Consider the following 20,966-nt stretch of genomic DNA (forward strand, 5'->3'; position numbering starts at 1 on the left):
CGTTTGGTCAATGTCTCCTTCCGAAGCTCCACCCGAATTTCTCCTTTTTGCTTCAGTCACAGTATTTCCCTCCTGTTAAATAGCATTAGTCTGGGGAATAAATGCTCTTCCCTGTCTACTACACTGTGGGAAACGTCAGCCACGGCCTCCAGTTTGTTAGGTCAAAAACCTTGAAGTCATCCTCTCTTCCTGTCATAGCCACGTTGATCCATTCACCAGAAAATCCTGCTGGGCCTACCCAAATATGTAGAGAGCCCAGCACGTTTTTACCTCTTCCGTCGCCATTGCCTTGGACCAATGCCTCTCACCTGGACTATAGGAAGGGCCTCCACATGGCAGCCCTGACTCTTTCCTGACCCTCTCCAGCCCCACTCAGCCTCACAGTATCAATGATGGTTTTCTTCAAAGTCAAGGAACAGAGCTCCTGTGCTGAAACCTCACACCCAGGTATCAAAGTCTGAGCTGAGGTCCTGACAGACACCTGCAGGATTCTGATCCTTACCCCATTGCACTGTCCTTTCTAAACTCATCTCCTACAACTTTCCTCTCCCTTCCTCTTCTCCAGCCACATTCGCCTCCTTGATATTCCCAGAGCAGCCATGCACCGCCCCCACTCCACCGGGACTACAGTTCCCCCAGAGAAGCCACAGCTTCCTCCCTCATTGTCAGGTGTCTGCTCACAGTGAAAGCTTTCCTGCTTCTTCTTTCTCCACATTTCTCATTCTATTTGACACACTTCCTTATTTACTTTATTTTTTTAAGAGTTGGAGTTTCTGTCATCCAGGCTGGAGTACAATGGTGTGATCATAGCTCACTGCAAGCTCAACTTCCTGGGCTCAATCCATCCTCCTGCCTCAGCTTCCTGAGTGGCTGGCAATATAGGTTTGTGCCACCATATCTGCTTAATTTTTAAAATTTTTTGTACAGATGGGGTCTTGCTGTGTTCCTCAGAGTAGTCTCATACTCTTGGCCTCAAGCCATCCTCCTGCCTTAGCCTCCCAAGTTGCTAGGACAACAGGCGTGAGACACTGTTCCTGGCCCTTATTTACTTTTCTTTAAATTATTATTGTTATACTTTAAGTTCTGGGATACATGTGCAGAAAGTACAGGTTTGTTACATAGGTATACACATGCCATGGTGGTTTGCTGCACCTATCAACCGGTCATCTACATTAGGTATTTCTCCTAATGCTGTCCCTCCCCTAGCCCCCCATCCCTTGACAGACCCCAGTGTGTTCTCATTGTTCAACTCCTACTTATGAGTGAGAACCTGCGGTGCTTGGTTTTCTGTTCCTGTGTTAGTTTGCTGAGAATGATGGTTTCCAGCTTCATCCATGTCCCTGCAAAGGACATGAACTCATGCTTTTGTTATGGCTGCACAGTATTCCATGGTGTATATGTGCCAATTTTCTTTATCCAGACTGTCACTGATGGGCATTTGGGTTGGTTCCAAGATTGCTTTTTAATTCTAGCTCTCTCTACCATAAAGGGCTTTGGCTGCTTATTCCCTGCTACACTCCCAGCACCTAGGAGCATCCCTAGCACAGACTTTGTGCTCAGTCAATACTGGTGAATTGATTGATTGATCCTGAGTAAGTGAACCACAAATGCTGATTCTAGATATGAAAGTAGATAACAGTTGTTCCCCTCATCCCAAACCAGGATAAGACAGGAAGAGCAGGCTGGCTGGAAAGGCTCATGTTTACTTTTTACAGTCCATTGGTTTGCCCCAGACACAGAGCAAGCAAAGCCTAAATATAGGTGTCTTCAGTGGATTGAGGTGACCTGTCTGTCTTGGATGACAGATGCTGGGACAGTGTGGGGAGTGAGAGTGGATAAGTCCCTCTCCAGTTGCTCCTGCGCTCAGGACTAACGTCCTGCTCCAGGCTCGCAAACCCTATGGCCTCAGATCAAAGTTACTGGGGGAATGTGTTTTAGCTCGGGAATGGAATGTGACCCTGTCTTTCTATCCTGTGACACCACCTATAGAAAGCACTCACATTCCAAAAGACAAGATGTTTTACATAACACTAACATAGAGTATCTCATCCTGTCTGAGGTGATCTTTTTCTTTAGTTGAAATGTCAGAATTATACATTTTAAGTGTCAAAAATATATAAAATGAGAAAAAAGCATCAGGTGCATGATTTTTCATTCTGACTTGTTAATACTATATTCAGATGCTTGAATTACATCAATTAAATTCTTGGTTATAATTAACAAATTTCCAGAATGAGACGATTATGAGAGAGAAGAAAAAAATAACTTGAGTGATTTCATTTCAGTGTATTACTCTGGCTAAATACTAGAAACACATGGCTTTCCTGAGGACATGAATGAGTTCACTATTAAAGAGCCTCCAGGCACTGAAGGCCAGCAAACCAAGACTTCTTATTCCTACACGTCCAATATCATAGTCGTCACTGTTGAGTTTTACTTTTTCCATTTTTAAGGGTAAATCTTATCCTTTTCCACTCTAGAACCACCTAGGGTTAGGACTTGTTAGTTGTCATCAAAACTGTAGCAACGGCGGTGAAGAGCGTGGCCCTGGAGTTAGATTGTCCTGGGTTCAATTCCAGCTCAGCCGCTTTCCTCATCTGTGTCAGCTTCCCAGAGCTGCTGTAACCAAGTACCACAAACTCCATGGCTTAAAGCAGTAGACACTTCCTCTCCCAGCTCTGGAAGTGAGAAGTTTAACACTGAGTTGTCAGCAGGGCTTCCTCTGAAACTCTGCGTGGCATTCGCCCTGGCCTCTTCCTGGTCTCTGGTGGCGGCCACAGATCCTCAGTGTTCCTTGGCTTGCAGCTGTGTCACTGACGCCTCTGCCTCTATCACGTAGCCCTCTGCTATGTGTCTCCCGTGGCGTTTCCCTCTTCTTTTCAGGACATGAGTCATATTGGATTAGGCCCTACCCTAATGATCTCACCTTAACTTGAGTACTCTACGAAGACCGTAAACATCACATTCACTTATCTTTGGCGGGGGGGGACACAGTTCAGCCCATAAAAGCATCCCGGTGAATTTGGGTAAGTGAATGAATGTCTACGACCATTATCTGTCTCACTATCAAAAGACGATTGTCATCCAGGCCTGTGTCTGTGAGGAGGATGGGAGGTGATATGAAAAGCCCTTTGCCTTCATTCAGGGCTCAAGAAATGTGACTTACTATCTCCTGCTCCACAGCCCCATTTCCTGGCTATCAATCATTTAAACTTGCTACATTCAAAGGCAAGCTAGGAGATACCATAAAATGTACAAAGATGTCCCCTTACTCTGGGCAAGCTCACACACTTTGAGGAGAGGTGAGAGTTTGTAACACAGAATAGAATTTATGTCTTGTCCAGAGAAACACAAACAGGCAGCTCTGAGGGAGGGCAGAGCGTTGCTTGTTAGGTGACTTGCCAAGGGCATCATAGCAAACTGGTTACAAAGTGGGAACCTAAATCTCAGTTTTCAGATTCCCAATTCAGTTTCTTTCCTATTGGAACACATTGTACAGTTATGTCACTTATCACCTTTTAACCACTCACACGTTATCAAACCTAACCCATGTTTGTTCATAAGAGGCACTGATGTCAGCTGGGCACAGTGGCTCACACCTGTGAGTAATCCCAGCACTTTGGGAGGCCAAGGCGGGTGGATCACCTGAGGTCAGCAGTTCGAGACTAGCCTGGCCAACATGGTGAAACCCTGTCTCTACTAAAAATACAAAAATTAGTCGAGCGTGGTGGCAGGCACCTTTAATCCCATCTACTCAGGAGGCTGAGGCAGGACAATTGCCTGAACCCAGGAGGCAGAGGTTGCAGTCAGCCGAGATCACACCATTGCACTCCAGCCTGGGCAACAAGAGTGAAACTCTGTTAAAAAAAAAAAAAAAAAAAAGTACTGATATCATGTGAGAGAATCACTAGGGGATGCCCATAACCTTCTGGGTGGTCCATATGCACTGCCCTTTGCACAACTTACTCCCAGTTCACAACCCTCTACATATCCCCCGTCATACCCATTTGCCCTGCTCTGTTGTACAGGGGAAATTCCCTTTCTTCTTCTGCAGAAACCCCAATAAAAATTAATAAAGTAAAATAAAATAAAACACACAGCTACCAACTTCAGTACACGGCGTGTGAGAAATCACATTCTTGTGACCTATCAAAAGCAAAACAATTCCTGGATACTTCACCCATGGACAAATCACTGAAGTCCATTTAGTGTGAGCAAAATAATGAGCCACCTTTTTCATATCCTTGCCTCTGGCACTGCAATTTCAGTCTCAGTTACTTCAGGCTCAGTCTCTGTTACTTACCATTTTTTGTATTTTTATGCTTTCCTATACACTAAGTTTGATACGTGAGCAAAAATCCATCTATGAGAACGAAGGGTGGTTGCTGATACTGATAGATTCATTCTGGTTTATGGCTAGCAAGATTATGAGGTTTCTTAATCCAGAAAAAGTCATACACTGACTTTTCAGTGAGAATGCTGAGGATTTAAGAAAGGAAATAAGAAATGTCTTCAGCTGAGAAGGTGACTGGGTACTGTCTTGGTCAGTTCAATCTGCTTTCCCAAATTACCATAGACTCATGAGCAACAGAAAGTTCTCATAGTCCTGGAGGGTGGAAAGTCCAAGATCAAATTGTCCGCAAATTCAGTATTCAGTGGAAGCTCGCTTCCTAGTTTGGAGAGAGAGCCTTCTTATACTCTTTATGAACTGTGTTCTCACATGGTGTTAGGTTAGTGCAAAAGTAATTGCAGTTTCGGGCATGAATATTAAATCATTATAACTAGAATCAAACACATCTTTATTAATCAAAATAGGAACCATTACAGTCAATACATTTTTGCCAATGAGAAGTAAGTTTTGTTTATCCCTGTAGTGTAAAATTCTGTGCTTTGAGAATCGACAAGCTCTTGGATAGCATTTTCTGCATCCCGCCACTTGCAGAGGGATTTTCCCTGCAAAAAGTTGTTGAGATGCTTGAAGAAGTGGTAGATGGTTGGCGAGAGGTCAGGCAAATATGGTGGATGAGGCGAAACTTCGTAGCCCAAGTCTTTCCACTTTGGTTGTGTGACTTGCGGTTGGGCGTTGTCCTGGAGAAGAACTGGGCTCTTCCTGTTGACCAATACCGGCTGCAGGCATTGCAGTTTTCCGTGCATCTCATCGATTTGCTGGGCATACTTCTCAGATGTAATGGTTTCGCTGGGATTCAGAAAGCTGCAGTGGATCAGACCAGCAGCAGTTCACCAAACAGTGACATGACCTCTTTTTTGGTGCAAGTTTGGCTTTAGGAAGTGCTTTGGAGCTTCTTTTTGGTCCAACCACTGAGCTGGTCATCGCCGGTTGTCATATAATATCCACTTTTGTCGTACATCATAATCTGAGGAAGAAAGGGCTCGTTGTTGTTGCATAGAATAAGAGAAAATAATACTTTGAAACTACATTTTTTGATTCTCATTTCCTCGTGAGTCACCCACTTATCGAGCTTTTTCACCTTTCCAATTTGCTTCAAATGCCAAATGACCCTAGAATCTTTGACCTTGAGCTCTTTGGCAACTTCTCATGTAGTTGTAAGATGATCAGCTTCGATGATTGCTCTCAGTTGGTCATTGTCAACTTCCAATGGTCAGCCACTACACTCCTTATCTTCAAGGCTCTCGTCTCTTTAGCAAAACTCCTTGAACCACCACTGCACTGTATGTTCGTTAGCAGCTCCTGGGCCAAGTGCATTGTTGACGTTCTAAGTTGCCTCTGCTCTTTTACGACCCATTTTGAACCCACATAAGAAAATCGCTGGAATTTGCTTTTTATCTAATATTATTCTCATAGTCTAAAATAAATATAAAATAAACAGCAAGTAATAAGTCATTAGCAAAAAACATAAAGCAAGAAATGCACACTAACATGATGTATAACATAACCACATTTATTTAAGAATGTATTCCAGTATCAAACGGCAAATTTCAACAATGTGAAAACCACAATTACATTTACACTGACCTAATAGGAATAAGTCTGTTCTCTTCAGCCTCCTCTAAGCGCACTAATCCCATTCATGAAAGCTCCACCCTCATGACTTAATCACCTGTCAAAGGCCCCACCTCTTAATATCATCATATTGGGGGTTACGATTTGAACGTAGGGACTTTGAGATACATTCTATCCATGGCAGGCGTGTTTCCCAGCCTATGTTACACACCAGACTGTATTGCCGCCCATGTGAGCCCTCGTTTACCCACAGTACCTGCCAAAATAAGACACACGTGTGATTCCCGTGTGGCTGTCCATGAGACATGTCCCATACTCCCACTACTTGCTCCGAGGAAAGCAAGTAAATAAAGATGTGTAGGCAAAACACTCCCTCCCTTAATTGCACTAAGGAAACTGAATAAACTCATTTTAGAAGATCCCAAATTTACTGCAGTGAACTTTAGATGAAACACTAAGGTATTAAACAGAAAATAACAGAAAACTGATGACTTCAGCTTTGGCATTGCGTTTCCTTCAGCTTGCAGAACAGCCTAACATGAGAATCATAAACACAGAAGGCAACAGGATGCAACTGCATAGATCTTTGCTCATTTCCTTTTTGGTTTTCTCCTCTTCCTCCTCCTCCATTGCCACCTTGCCTATATCTCAGGTTAACCACTGTAAGTGCAAAGGGAATTTTACACAGATGTTTTTAAATGAGTGATGTAATTTTAAAAGTCATTTTTGAAAAACCTGTAGGAAACGATTATATTGCCATGAATTTCAGCTAGGGAATGGAAGTCAATTGCTCACTGATACTTTACAAAATAAAAATGTCCCAGAATATTTAAAATATTCAATATATAATATATGGGGAAGAAGCGATTCTACCTCTCAAATAAGTATTCGGAATGGACGTTTTGGTATTCCATTATTATGGACTCTAGTTACATCTGAATTCCCTCTTAAGTGGCCATAAAGAATGCTCAAATTTCTTAAAAGGTATGTTTTTAAAGAGCATGCCAAATGTTTAAAAATGGCTACTGGATTAATTTTCATTCCCTTCAAATTTCCTTTGGTTAAATGGTTTGAAGTGCTCCATGACAGTGCTCAACATATATTAGAGGACTGAAAAATATATTTGACGCATCGTAAAAACCATTTTCCTTATAAAAGATAAGGATTCTTTCCAGTTCCCTAGTAAATGCACAATGGACAGGTATTTGGATATTCCTGGGATAAAGAAAGACGGGGAATCTTTTGGGAAATGATGTGACAGAGACAGCCCTCTTGAATGTGATTATGTGCTTGGCAAATGCAGTCATTGGTTTCTGTCTCTGCTGCTTTTCACAGGTATAAGCCACTGGCTGATACGTTCCTGCGTGAGAAGAAGGAACAGTCGGCTGCCACGCGATGTCGACTTGTTCTCCAGCAGTGTCAATTACAAGGCTGGCAGGTTGGTGACCTACAAGCTATGAAAATAACACTTTAGGATTTTAAATAAATGAGCTGAGTCATTGCAGGGAGCCACCAGCATCTTCCTGGCAAAAACAAATTCCTTTGATGTGTTTGGCAAGGCGTGACATTAAGTGTATTCCCTGGAAATTTGTCATTCTTTATGACTTACCGATTTTAACATCTTGCTGCCAACATGAGAGGAAGTCTCACAGGCTCCCTTTACAACCATGACAGAAGCTCATGAGCCCCATTCTGCTTGCCTGTGTGTCAGATTCATACCTTGTCACTAAAGCATTTTGTCATATTTACCCATAGTAGGAGTCAGAGGAGCCAAAATTGAAGAACTAAGGTTGATTTCTTTGTACAGAGTTGGTCTCTCATAAGTGCGTGTTCGATCTGGACTTCCCCAGCTCGTTCAAGTCTCAGTCAGCTCCCCTTTTTTTCTGTTTCTCTTTGCCCTGCTTCTCACCTGCCATACAGTGAAAATGTCACCATCCTTTGAAGCCCATTTGTTGGCAAAAGCTTCATAATTGGAAACACTTTATTATAGTCGGTGATCCATTTGAATGGCAGACCCTAGGGGCCAATGAAAGCTACCGCTAGACTTGCAGAAAAAGAAAATAACCTGAGACAAAATTACAGGCAAATGTTTGCCAGAAACAAGAGAAGATGGTTCCAGATTTTGTTAAATACCTTCAACAACATCAGAGTCCATCCTTCACTCATTTGAAGAAGAAGAGGTTTGAAGTGAGAAGGGCAGATTAGAACAACAATGGGAAACCATGCAGACCATGACACCAGGAATTATTTGGAAGTTTCTTGCTGTAAAACCACCAAAAGTGCATAGGTGGCAAAAACAACGGTAGCTAAAAGCTTTGGTAAAAATATGACGATTACTGGAAAGTAGACATAAATTGCATCTTTAAAAAATGATAGGGAGAATATCTGTGAGTAAAAATATATGATAACTGATGAGTCCAAGGATGAGGACTTGGCTTTGGAAATGACATGAGCTGATGATTCAGAATTGCCGAATAGGTCCCAAAGTGGCCCAGTCTAAGTAAAACAGGGAGGGAAGACTGGATTGACACTCGCACACTCACCTGTCTATGACAAAGAACAAAGAACCTAGAATTTTGGCACTGATGAGTAATGATTTAATTGTCTGTGCCACCCAATCTTTTTCTTTGTTATCTTTTTTCCTTTTCTTTTTTTTTTTTTAACTAATAATGAAATTTGAACTTTAAATAACAATCTGAAGGAGGAAGCTTATTCAGTCTGAAGTTGTCAGTGATGCACATCAGTGCCAAAAGATTGGATAAAAAGGGAAGGAGGAGGAAGGAGGAATCACTAACCAAAGCTGATGTCCGCCAACCCCTCCAGAGTCGGTGACATAGGGGTGGGATTCACATATATCAGTGTTTATTCCATCTATAGGTAACTGAAGTCAGTTCAATGGAATCATTACTGAGATTTTGAATAAGTAATTATATAGTAGTAGTCCACGGATGATGTAACACTAAGATATTCTTATTGTATTCTTTTGCTTGTAAAGAATACTTATAGATAATGATATACATATATGTATATATGTATATGTATGTGTATATGTATGTGTGTGTATATTTATATATGTATGTGTATATATATATATATATATGAGATAGATGTGTGTGTAAGAGGGAGAGAGAGAGGGAGAATTTTTATTTGTAGAAGAAAGCAAGGGAATCTGTAATAATTATTTCACTAAGAGAGTGATTGGCAGTAACCACAATACCTGAGCAGTGGTCCCTCTGATAGACCACTGTAAAGTACAGGTCAAATATGAGAGGAGACTGGAAGACAAATCGGTAAGCCCTGCCAGCCATCATTTCTTCTATATCGGTGCTTTTGCTAGGATACTTGAAATTGCAGCTGAGGATAGCATTAAATTGAAACATACATTGGGACTTTCAACAAGAGCATTAAAATTTATTTTAAACGGGAAAGGGATCCCATTTCATGGCCCTAATCTATTTTCTCCACACTTTTCACCTGCCTAAAAAGAAGCTGAAAACACAAGACAAAAAAAAATTAAAAGGAAAGAGAAATAAATGTGCTCATTCACTGAGCATATTTGCTTATGAGTTCCCTGTTGTCTAGTCAGAAAAGACAGTATTTCTTCAGCTTCTTCAAGATGTAACCTATGATATACTTTATACTACCAGACAAATAATCAACTTCACAGAAATGAAGCTTATTCATACTTCACTTTTATATTGGTCTGACAAAGGAAAAAAAGCTTTTGTTAAAAAATAAATAAATAAAAAACACTCATTCCTAACCTGGAAAGTTAGACTCCTCAGTTTCAAAAGCAAAGCATTTTTTAGATATGTGTTGCTAATTACAGAAAGAATTCCTCCTAGTCAATTCTGTTTTTAATTAATACAGGGATTCAGTCAGAAGCTGTTAGGCTGCAGGGACAACAAGGTTGTATCGGATGGTTATTGTATCTGTAGCATTATTTCCAAATTGCTGAGAGTTACAATGTGTGTTTTCATTAACCAGTTAGTTCATCCTTTAGTCCTGAGTGGTTAGCATGAAATGAATGGTTACTCTTTTCCATATTTTTAAAAGCAGTGCTGGAGGACAGAAGAGATTAGAATTATGTTTTGCTGTGTTAAGTTGTATACAGTGTTAGCTAGAAATTCATTTCAACTGAAAATGGTAATTTCATTGTCGTTCTAATGCGTCTTGGAGATCTGGCAGGTTTTGTCTTCTCTCTTTAACTTTAATCAGACCCTGTAGAAGGAAAGCCTTGCATCATCAATATGAGATTGTAACTCTGTACTTCTTATACTCTCCAACATTGTAGCGATTCAGTAAGCCTTGGTGCACATTTGATTTCCTTCTGTTTCAGATGAGGATAGAGATGTGGTATCTTCAGTACTATTACTTTTGTATGCCGATCTATGCACCTGTGTCTGCTTTTCATGCTTTAGGTAGTCACAGGTTTGTAGTCTGCACATGAGGTACTGGAATTTTTAATATTTAATAAATAATAATTCCTCTCATCTACGGAGTATATTACAACTATTCATAGTTTTTATTTTATTTTATTTAAGCCTAATAACTCTATGCAGAAAAGGAAAGTAGACAGCATGTACAGGAGTGACCTTATTTTAGATTTGAGGAAATGGAACCTCACAGAGAGCCCTTGTCTTAATTAGAGATCAGTGTACTGATCAAAATACTAGGTGCAGTTAATATTCAGTTTCCGTGGGAGCGCCACTTTGCTGAGACCAACGTCTAGCTTTTCCCATGTCATGTTCTTTCCACTGTGTTTAACTCAATCTGTATCTTTTAATATAACTATCTGAAGTCATTTTGCTCATATTACAGGACTTGGAAGGGATAGGTTATGCAGCACAGTGCGAACTTTGATCAAAGGCACTTATACCCTTTATTCGTCTGAGCAGCCTGCCCGTTGTACATAGTGTCTTGTTTTATGTTTATAATTCACCCAGCAAATGAAGGAAAAACAAGCAGACTACTTCCCATTACAGAGTGACTCTGATCAGAATCCTTTTCAACCCAAACTGTCAACCAGAATGACCCTGAAATAGCACAATGCATTTGCACCCTCATTCCCGACTACGTCTTGAAAACAAGAGAAGGAAAAGGAGGAGTAAGGAAAGGAGAAGATAGAGAAGGAGAAGAACTGGAATCAAGTGAAGAGTCTCAGGAAGCATTTGATATCAATTCTAATTCTGAGGGTTGAGACCTAGATGTGGGGATTTTTCTCACAAGTTTAAAAAATAATTAATTTGGGCGGGGGGTGGTTTTGCAATCCAGATTTGGAGGCGAGGGGATAAAAAAAAAATAATAATAATAATAATAATTAATTTGACCCTATATAGTATTCTATGCTGAAATTACATTTATGTAGTAGTTTCAAATTTTTAAAATTATTTTTAATTATAGAATTAATGCATTAATACATGTATCTTATACACGTAGATATAAAGCTAAAAATCCATTAGATTCTTGCCCCCAGGGGGCAACTCATGGGTGGTGCTGGTGGAAATGCATGTCAAAGGAGCATCGCTGCACCTTCGCAGCTTGAGCAAAGACAGTTTGAAAACAGTTTATGAGGCTATTCCACAGATCCGCACAGTTTACAGTATACCGAGTTTTGCTCACCTGCCAATTCTCAGCGAGGCATTCCCTGGCTACTAGATTTTAAATCCTCACTATCCTTGACCTTCCTACTGCATCTTCTCGTCATCTTCTCTGCTTTGTTCTTCTCCATGGTGCCTAGGACCTTCCGTTACGCTTCACATTGCAACCCATGCTGTTCACCATCTTTCCTCCATAGCATGGAAGCTCCATCACAAGGGCTTTGTGTCTGCAGCTTACTGCTGCATCCCCAGCATAGAAGCCAGAGAAAGACACAGGACAGACACTCTGTGCCTGGATGCTGGGCCAAGAAATGAGTTTCTGTAAATAAGAAACTACCAAACAATACAGTACACTTGATATGGATGCAAAGACATGTAAGAACTTTTATAGGCTGGGCGCAGTGGCTCACACCTGTAATCCCAGCACTTTGAGAGGCCGAGGCGAGTGGATCACCTGGGGTCAGGAGTTCGAGACCAGCCTGGCCAACATGGTGAAACCCTGTCTGTACTAAAAATACAAAAAATTAGCCAGGCCTGGTGGTAGGCGCCTGTAATTCCAGCTACTTGGGAGGCTGAGGCAGGAGAATTACTTGAACCTGGGAGGTGGACGTTGTAGTGAGCAGAGATTGTGCCATTGCACTCCAGCCTGGACAACAAGAGTGAAACTCCATCTCAAAACAAACAAAAAACTTCTTAAAATTTATTGTTTTGAAATGAAATAAGAATCTAATGGATTTTTAGCTTTATATCTATGTGTGTAAGATACATGTATTAATGCATTAATTCTATAATTAAAAATAATTTTAAAAATTTGAAACTACTACATAAATGTAATTTCAGCATAGAATACTATATAGGGTCAAATTAATTATTTTAAACGTTTGTGAGAAAGCTCTAAGTCACACTGCATATTTGCACCAAAGCATTTTTGTTTTGCAATGTATAATTTCTGTTACATCTTTTATACCACTACCCTATACTTCTCAAAGGAATCTTGTGCCCTCTTTCATAGAATTTGAACTGGTCACCGTAAGTTTTGGCAAACTCATGCATGTTGCTGTTTCCTTAACATACTCAAAATTGCTACTTTTACATAATGTGGCTTGATTTTTGAAGAAAGGAAAATCAGGAGATAGTGGTGGCTAGAAGGGAATCTTTCACGTTGGTGGCTTCTTATGTTTACAGTGAAATGACATATTTTAAAAACATGGTGGACTAGTCAGAGCCACATCCTTATTTGCAAAGTGGGATTTATGTAACTTGTTTGCAAAAAGGAATGGAAGTATTTTGAAATGATTTGAATAAGACCTGCATGACTAACTTCTAGTGCTGTTTTCTGTCTCAGCAGATATAGTTTTCTTTATGAAACAAAGAGTTCATGCATTACTTCACTATGGAAAAATATCCAAATAGTTTGAATTAACTCCTAGTTTGAAAACAAGTTAAATTAAGCCAGTAGTTATTAACCATCTGCTATTTGTTTTATTATTGTTATTATTCAGTTATTTTACTTATCTAAATATATGCATTTTAAATTCAGCGCTATCTTAAGGTAACTTGGAAAGGACCCCTCTGGAACTGTATATAGTTAATCAAAGACTATTTTCCCGAATTTCTCCAAGCCACAGGAGAGTGACTGGACAGCAATTAGGCCCCTGTGGGACATGCTTGTTTTTTGTATTAAATCATTTATGTAAAATGAAAACCTTTGAAGCTGATTCTAAGTGGAAAAATAAGTGGTATAATCTGATTTTCACACATTTTATATGCATCAACTGGTTATAGGATGATTTCTTCTGTGTAGTTATTTGAATGCTATATTCATTTTAAAGCCATCTGGAGGGATGACGAATGAAGAAACAAATCTGTCAGAGTCGGTCCACGTGACACCAGGGGTGCTGCTTCGGAACACAGGCACTCACACAGCACCGGGAGAGTCGAGAGGGGAACTGCACGGATGTGGCTCTGTGCAGAAAGGCTTTCCCAGTGGTACTTTTCACTGATAGTTCAAGCAGATGTCGAGAACTTTGGGGTGAAAGAAGTTTTGTGGGTAGGCAAAGAAGAGTGGCCTGTGTGTCCCGTTTGAGGCAGGAACTTGTGATACCTGTTACTGGAAATTGTGGAAGGAGAAGTTGAGATCTTAACCTTAGAGATAACATATCGTCTATGATTTTAAGGATGAGAAGTCAGACACACAGATCCTTCTGGTGGCTTACTCAAGATTATACAGACAGGAAGAAAGAAACAAAATTAGAACACCAACTTCATCCCAAGTACCGGCATGATACGATACTTACTCTAGTGTGTGTGCATGCGTGTATGTGAAGGAGACAGAGAGAGAGGCTCTGAAAGAAATAGCAAAGGGTACTCACAGAAAACATACTCCGAATTGTAATGAGATGTACTTTTCCTATTTGTGTTTATTCGTGAACAAAGAAATTCACAATCTTTTTTTTAATCACATTTTCTAATGTAATGTTTATGGAATAGTCTAGATTTTATTACCCAAATAGTTTGAAATAAGTCGTAGTTTGAAAATGAGTTAAATTCAGTTATGATCTTTGAAGGATTTGCTCTTATATTGCCAAGAATTGCAACAGTAACATTTTACCATAACATTACATAAAATCCGTTGGATGAGGGTTTTATTATTTCATTAATCTGCAATAGTACAGTAGAGAAAATAAAATAGAAGAGCAAGGAACTGTTAAAGTTTTAACTACCTCTCACTTTTTTTTACATTCTCTATGATGAGACAATTGTATTAGGGCCCTTGCTTCTTATTAGTACGATAAATTAATGGTTTATAACCTTTGTTTTACTACTCAGGGAGCACTCCATAAATCAACTATAATTACAAGCTGGAAAATAGCCTATAAAATGATTCTTTCTTTTGTATCCTTTCTCCTTCTCTGGAATTATAAATGTTGAAAATAATAAGCATTAGGAATCTAAGAGTACATCTTGAAACTGTGTACATTCTATTGGGAATCACCATATATATTATATTATATTATATCATATCATATCATATCATATATCATATTATATTATATTATTATATTATATTATATTATATTATATTATATTATATTATATTATATTATATGTGTGTGTCTATGTGCATGTATTTCCTTTCTTCCTTTGTGCCAAACACATGCATACACACACACCATATACGTATATGACACATTTTTGTTATGAAAGTAGTATGTATCCTTGATAGGAAATTTGAAAAAGAAAAAAACTGAGGAAGAAAATACAATCTACCAGAATTGAACTACCTAAAGATAACTACTGAAAATATTTGTTGCGTATTCATTCGCTTTGTTTTTAAAAATGATATTACATATATGTGATCCTCACTCGGTGTGTCTTTCTCTCTTTCCACACTTACCTTCCTGAGGACAGTTGTCATGTCGCCGTGTTCTTTTGTATTTTTACATGTGCGCACATGTGTGTGTGTGCGTGTGTGTGTTTCACTATGGCATCTCTTACAGGGTCTGGCACATAGTGTGTATGCAACTTGTGTTTGTTCAATGAATGAATGAATGAATGAATGAAGCTCCTACTGATGACCACATCTTCCCTTTGCAAATGAAGGTATCTGCAGTGAGTTTGGGTGATATGTGTGACAGTTTCTGCCTTTAGAGTCATTTTACATTTTTTCACTCAGCTTCATTATGCATGAAGAGTAATATCTTAGAGTACTATCTGGCACTTACTAATTGCTGATTAAAACTGACTAGGCCTATGCCTAATCCAACTTTGATCACTTAGAAATCCATCTGTTTTCCTCTACTTCAAGTTTATTGATTGACTGATTCAACAAGCATTGACTGATCACCGTGTGAGTTCCCCCAAATTAGGCAAGGCAATTGTGATGGCTCACAGTCTGCTGGGGGAGAAACAGTCAGCTTTAAACTGATAAATAATCAGAGGTTAGGATCCACATGCAAAGAGAGCAAAACGTACACTGCAGTAGTGAACTGGAGGGTTCCTGACCTAGACAGGGCAGTTGCCATGCAGGGCATTTCTGGGAGGGTCACATGTAGGCCCAGATCCGAAGGGTGAGAAGGAGCTGGGGAGGTGCTGAGGCAGGACCAAGGGGCCCAGGGTGAGGGGCCCGAGTGTGCTGAGCCCCTGAGGTGAGGACATTCTGGGAGAACTGACAGGAGAGCAGGAAGGCTGGAGACAGAACCAGATGAGAACGGGAGACAGGGATGCTACAAAGCCGTGTTTCTCAACCTTTATGTTTTCATTATTGCCCCCACTAAGGAGAAAAACTGAGAGAATTAATAAATAATTTAGTTCTGGAGAGGCAAAAATAACGTTGCTATTACAACAGTTTCTGACCTTCAAAGCTCAGTCCTGCTGGATAATATGAGGCCCCTGACAACTACTGAAAGAGGGGCGTTTGTGCCTGTTCCTACTGAGAGATCCAACCCCATCTCTTCTATGTCAATATAAATTTCCCCAACTTCAAGATTATTTAGTCATTCGATAAGCATTTACTGAGCATGTATCATATGCCAGAAGCCTTGTAATTGCTAACACGTTTTTCTTCTCAAGAACTGGTCGCACCCACTGGACAGGATCACCACAAGGAGAAGGTGTGTTTAGAGCTAAATGGGTCGGAACCGGTGGGACTTTGTGTGTCAAAGTGCAGCATTCTATTTTAGGTTCAAGGCACACTACTGATAAGTTTTAGAGAGGGTAGAACATGACCTGATTTATGCTTTAAATGTAAAAAAGTGTTATTAGAGAGCAAGAACAGAGCTGGGAAACAAGTTCCCAAGCCAATGTGGCAGCTCAAACAAGAGAGAGCCGTGGTGGATGGGACAAGGGAGGAAGCCAAGAACACGAAGGGAGGGGAGAGGACCTCACTGTGGCAGCGATGAAGGTGCTTGTTAAGTTACACTGACTTGAAGAGTGGAATCTCTTTTAAAACCAAAATATTAATGTAGATCAGGAATGTACTCAAGCTCTTTTTAAAAACGAACTTGCTCCATAAAATATGTTTGGAGCTCTAGATGATGGAAAAGACTCAGCACTTTAGGGCTGAAAACAGAAGACAGTTCACAAAATTAAATGGGATTCTCAAAGCAAACATGAGCACACCACAGGGCAGACATATGCGGAATTAGGAAAGCAATGCCAGAACTTTTGAATATCTGCAAATAGTCCTAAAGATGCACTACATAAGATCAGATGTGCAGGATAAAAAACCATGGTATCATGTTTTTAGAAGAAAAGCACACATCAAAATATATAAATGCCATCAACTTGGCAGATGACGATAGGACAGGGGCTCCCACACCCCAGGGAGTGCCAAAGGCCATGACCATGTTTGTGTTGCTGTTTGGCCACTTATGACATAACAGTCCCATGGGGCAAACCATTATTGACATGATTTAGGCCGTTTTGTTAAAAAGAAAGATCAAATGTGTGCTCTGACTGAATACATTAACTTATCAAGTACTCTCTCCTCTGTGCTTTTGAAGCGAATTACCTTTGTTTGGGTGTGGCTTTGGTTTGCTTTTTCACAATGTGTCTCTTTGGGAGAAGTGATTTTTTTAAGCACTCTTGACCATATCAATATGATTTCCATAATGAAATAACATATAGGATTACATAGTAAGTCATTCACTAGTAAGCTCAAAATCGTAGCTTTTATTCGTCACTGCCTGCTATGCAGGTCATACTGTTCTAGGTAAGAATAATTAATTTTTCTTAAACTATAATTATATGTAATTCAAGCCAAACCACCTTCTTCAAATACCAGAAGATACTGTGCTCTATTAGATGTGTGTGGCTGTAATTATCTTTTCTGTGTTGAAGTTAAACTTCAGGAATAGTCTATTTATAACAAAGAGAACATGTATTTTCATATAAATGTATCCTTCGAGAACGTTTAAAAGTACGTTCAGACATTCAGAGCCAGGCTGAACATTAGAATTTTTCTATTTAGTAGCTTTTCAAAGCATCCATGAAAATGTAGAATGTGGAGGTATTAATAGTAAAATATTCACACACGAAAAAAGTAATGGTCATTCTTAGAAATTTAATGAATGAAATGGGGGAAATGTGAATTCAGCCTGGAGAGGATGCATTTAGTTCAATGGTTTCCTTACTGAGCTTGTTGAAAGGATAGACAATATTCTACTCATCCTTGTGGTCCCAGCATCTGTACCCTGCTGGTATAAAGAAGGTGCTTGGCAAACATTTGATTTACGAATGGATACATGAATGAATGAATGAATGAAGGTGAATGAATGAATGAACTAATGAGTGAATGGATGTTCAGAGTAGACAGATGGTAGGATGACGGATGAACAAATGTGAGAAAAGGAACATCAGGAAAAATATAAATATAATGCAACTGAGTGTTGTGAGAAAATGATATTGATCCAGCAATGAATTATAGGTAAAGGCATTTTCATGGCACACATGTAGAAATGTTGGGATTTTGAGATTTGTTTCCCTTGGAAGAGATGACCTGGTAGGCACAGAAACTGTTTCACATAGCAAAAATAGAACAGGGTTGTGAAGGAGCACAATGACATTCCGAGATCAGCAGGAAGGAAAGCAAATCGAGGGGAGAACTCTGCAGACATCAGAACACATGAAAAGATTGTGTTGTTCATATCACCATCAATAAAGCTATTCTTAACAAACTGGGAACAGATTTACATTGCTGGGCACTTTAAAAAATACTAGGGCATTTTTCCAGAATACTGATATGTGAAAGATGTGACTACTTTTGATGCAACTACGATAGTACATATCCTTTGAAAAAGCTGGAAGTATTTACTAGACTAGGGCTGTTTTTAGAGCAAGAGGGGTTAACATTTTTAAAGATTAATTTTGTATGAAAATAAAGCATTTTATTTGCAGAAAAGAAGCTAGCATTCACAATAAGACCTTTCTCATTAAAATATAATCTATGTTAATAAAATATTCCAATGATTGTAGACTTTTTTTTTTGAGACAGAGTCTTGCTCTGAAAAGAAAGAAAGAAAGAAAAAGAAGGAAGGAAGGAAGGAAGGTGAGAAAGAAAAGAAAAAATAAAAAAAAGAAAAGGAAAAAAAAGAAAGGAAAAAATAAGCCTGGTAATGACTATAGTGTTGTTTAGACTACTCTGCCAGGGTTCATTCATTTCAATTAAGAAACTTTACTATATTCCAAAAGAAAATTATTAATTCTTAATTTCAGTAATGCAAAAAGGCCTTCAAATGACTGTTTTTTTGGTCTTGAGAAAAGATTATTCCCATATATCAGACCTCACCAGGCTTTGACTTTAAAATGAGAGTATATATTCTTTTCTATTCAAGTTTTTTTTTTTTTTTTTTTTTTTTATGAGACGGAGTCTTGCTCTGTGGCCCAGGCTGGAGTGCAGTGGCGCAATCTCAGCTCACTGCAAGCTCCACCTCCCCGGGTTCAAGCAATTCTCCTGCCTCAGCCTCCCAAGTAGCTGGGACTACAGGCACGTGCCACCATGCCCGGCTAATTTTTTGTATTTTTAGTAGAGACAGGGTTTCACCATGCTAATTAGCCAGGACGGTCTCGATCTCCTGACCTCATGATCTGCCCACCTCAGCCTCCCAAAGTGCTGGGATTACAGGCGTGAGCCACCATGCCCGGCCGATTGTAGACTTAGAAATAAAGGGATAGCATCTAACCCAACCTTGACAACAGTAATGATATTATTCAGTGAAAACTCCATTCATAAGAATGCTATGGGCCCTGTACAATATGTAAAGAAGGTTCACATTGGTTTTCTGCTTCAGGAGAGTATATGGGAAGCTAAAATAATAGTAAATAGCATCTCTTTTAGAGAAATAAAAAAGGGTTAGCTCATATTAGGGAGGGCTTTATAGGCAACATAAAATCATTGAAGTTTCTAGAAGACTAATAAATTGAAGTCAGTGTGCAAGATGAGTTAAAAAGCAGATAAAGGAGAGATGACGAGTTAAATTCTAGATTTTAGTCAGTAATAATCCTATATCAGAGGTGATGGCACTGGAAATATGAAACTCAGCATCTTTGTTTCTTTAATCCTATTAGATGTATTTTAATAAAATACATCAAATAGTTTTAAAAAGTTGAAAATGTTTAAGATTTAATTTTTGATGGCCGGGCGTGGTGGCTCACGCCTATAATCCTAGACTTTGGGAGGCCGAGGCGGGTGGATCACCTGGGGTCAGGAGTTCGAGACCAGCCTGACCAACAGGGAGAAACCCTGTTTCCAATAAAAATACAAAATTAGCCAGGCACGGTGGCGCATGCCTGTAATCCCAGCTACTCAGTAGGCTGAGGCAGGAGAATCGCTTGAACCTGGGAGGCGGAGGTTGCGGTGAGCCAAGATCATGCCATTGCACTCCAGCCTGGGTGAAACTCCGCCAAAAAAAAATAATACTAATTTTTGTAGACAAATGAAATTTTAAATATCTGAGGTCATGTTATAGCAAGTGCTTATTCAAAGCATTTTTTAAAATTCTGCCTTCTCCATTGTACGCATCCATTTACTTTCATTTCAGACTTCACTTTAATACATGTGAATCAGGAGCTTTATATTTTCCAGCATTATCTGAGTTTATAAATATCTCACCGTTAAGTTGAATAGTCAGACAGATACACAAATAAGAAGAAAACCAGGACTTCAGTGCTACTGTAGAGATGTGTACAAGGCACACTAGTGACATGGATGTACTATTGTAATTGATTTATTATTATAAGGTACACACTAAACAGGAGAAAAATGAATTCCCACTTTGGATCAGAAAGCAATATTATATAGTTGGAGAGTAAGCAAGCTCGAATGTATTGAATAAGTTCTAGAAGCCTACTGTACAACATTTCACTGCTATTTAACAACACTGCATTATACGCTTAAAATTTTATTAAGAGGCTAGATATCAGGCTAAGTGTTCTTACCATAAATTTTAGAGGGAAGGTGAGGGAGGGAGGGATGGAGAGAGGGAAGAAGGAAGGGGGGAAGGGGGGAAGGAAGGACAAAAGGAAGGAAGGAAGGAAGACAGGGAGGAAGGAAGAGAGGGAGGAAGGAAGGGAGGGAGGAGACTAAAAGGGCCATACAATAAAAAAGTCTAATAAACCTTTCAAAGGCATTTGAACATCATCCTGAAAATCATTACAGGCCACTTAATAATTTTAGACAAGAAAGTAACATAATGAGATTGATGATCACTCTGAATATAGTTAAAAAAATGGATGCATGTAGACCCATGATAATTTATGGAGCTACTGAAATTATTCATAGAAGTAAACAGGAAGTGGGTTCTAGAAACCTCAGTAGAACTTATGACTAAATGGGGCCTGGGGGAAAGGCTGTAAACATACTTAGGTGATGCTTGGGGTTCTGG

The 20,966-nt window shown here is 39.5% G+C and overlaps 1 protein-coding gene across 1 annotated transcript in view; it reads left to right on the plus strand.

Annotated features, from left to right (window-relative positions):
* MYO16 (myosin XVI) overlaps positions 1-20,966 on the plus strand; it is a 607,071-nt gene that overhangs the window by 488,309 nt on the left and 97,796 nt on the right. The window contains exon 31 of the mRNA XM_058438173.1: positions 7,319-7,421. Coding sequence (XP_058294156.1) covers positions 7,319-7,421 — 103 coding nt within the window. The remainder of the gene's footprint in view (positions 1-7,318; positions 7,422-20,966) is intronic.

Source organism: Hylobates moloch, unplaced genomic scaffold (assembly GCF_009828535.3).
Source record: "Hylobates moloch isolate HMO894 unplaced genomic scaffold, HMol_V3 SCAFFOLD_4, whole genome shotgun sequence".
Lineage (NCBI taxonomy): Eukaryota > Metazoa > Chordata > Mammalia > Primates > Hylobatidae > Hylobates > Hylobates moloch.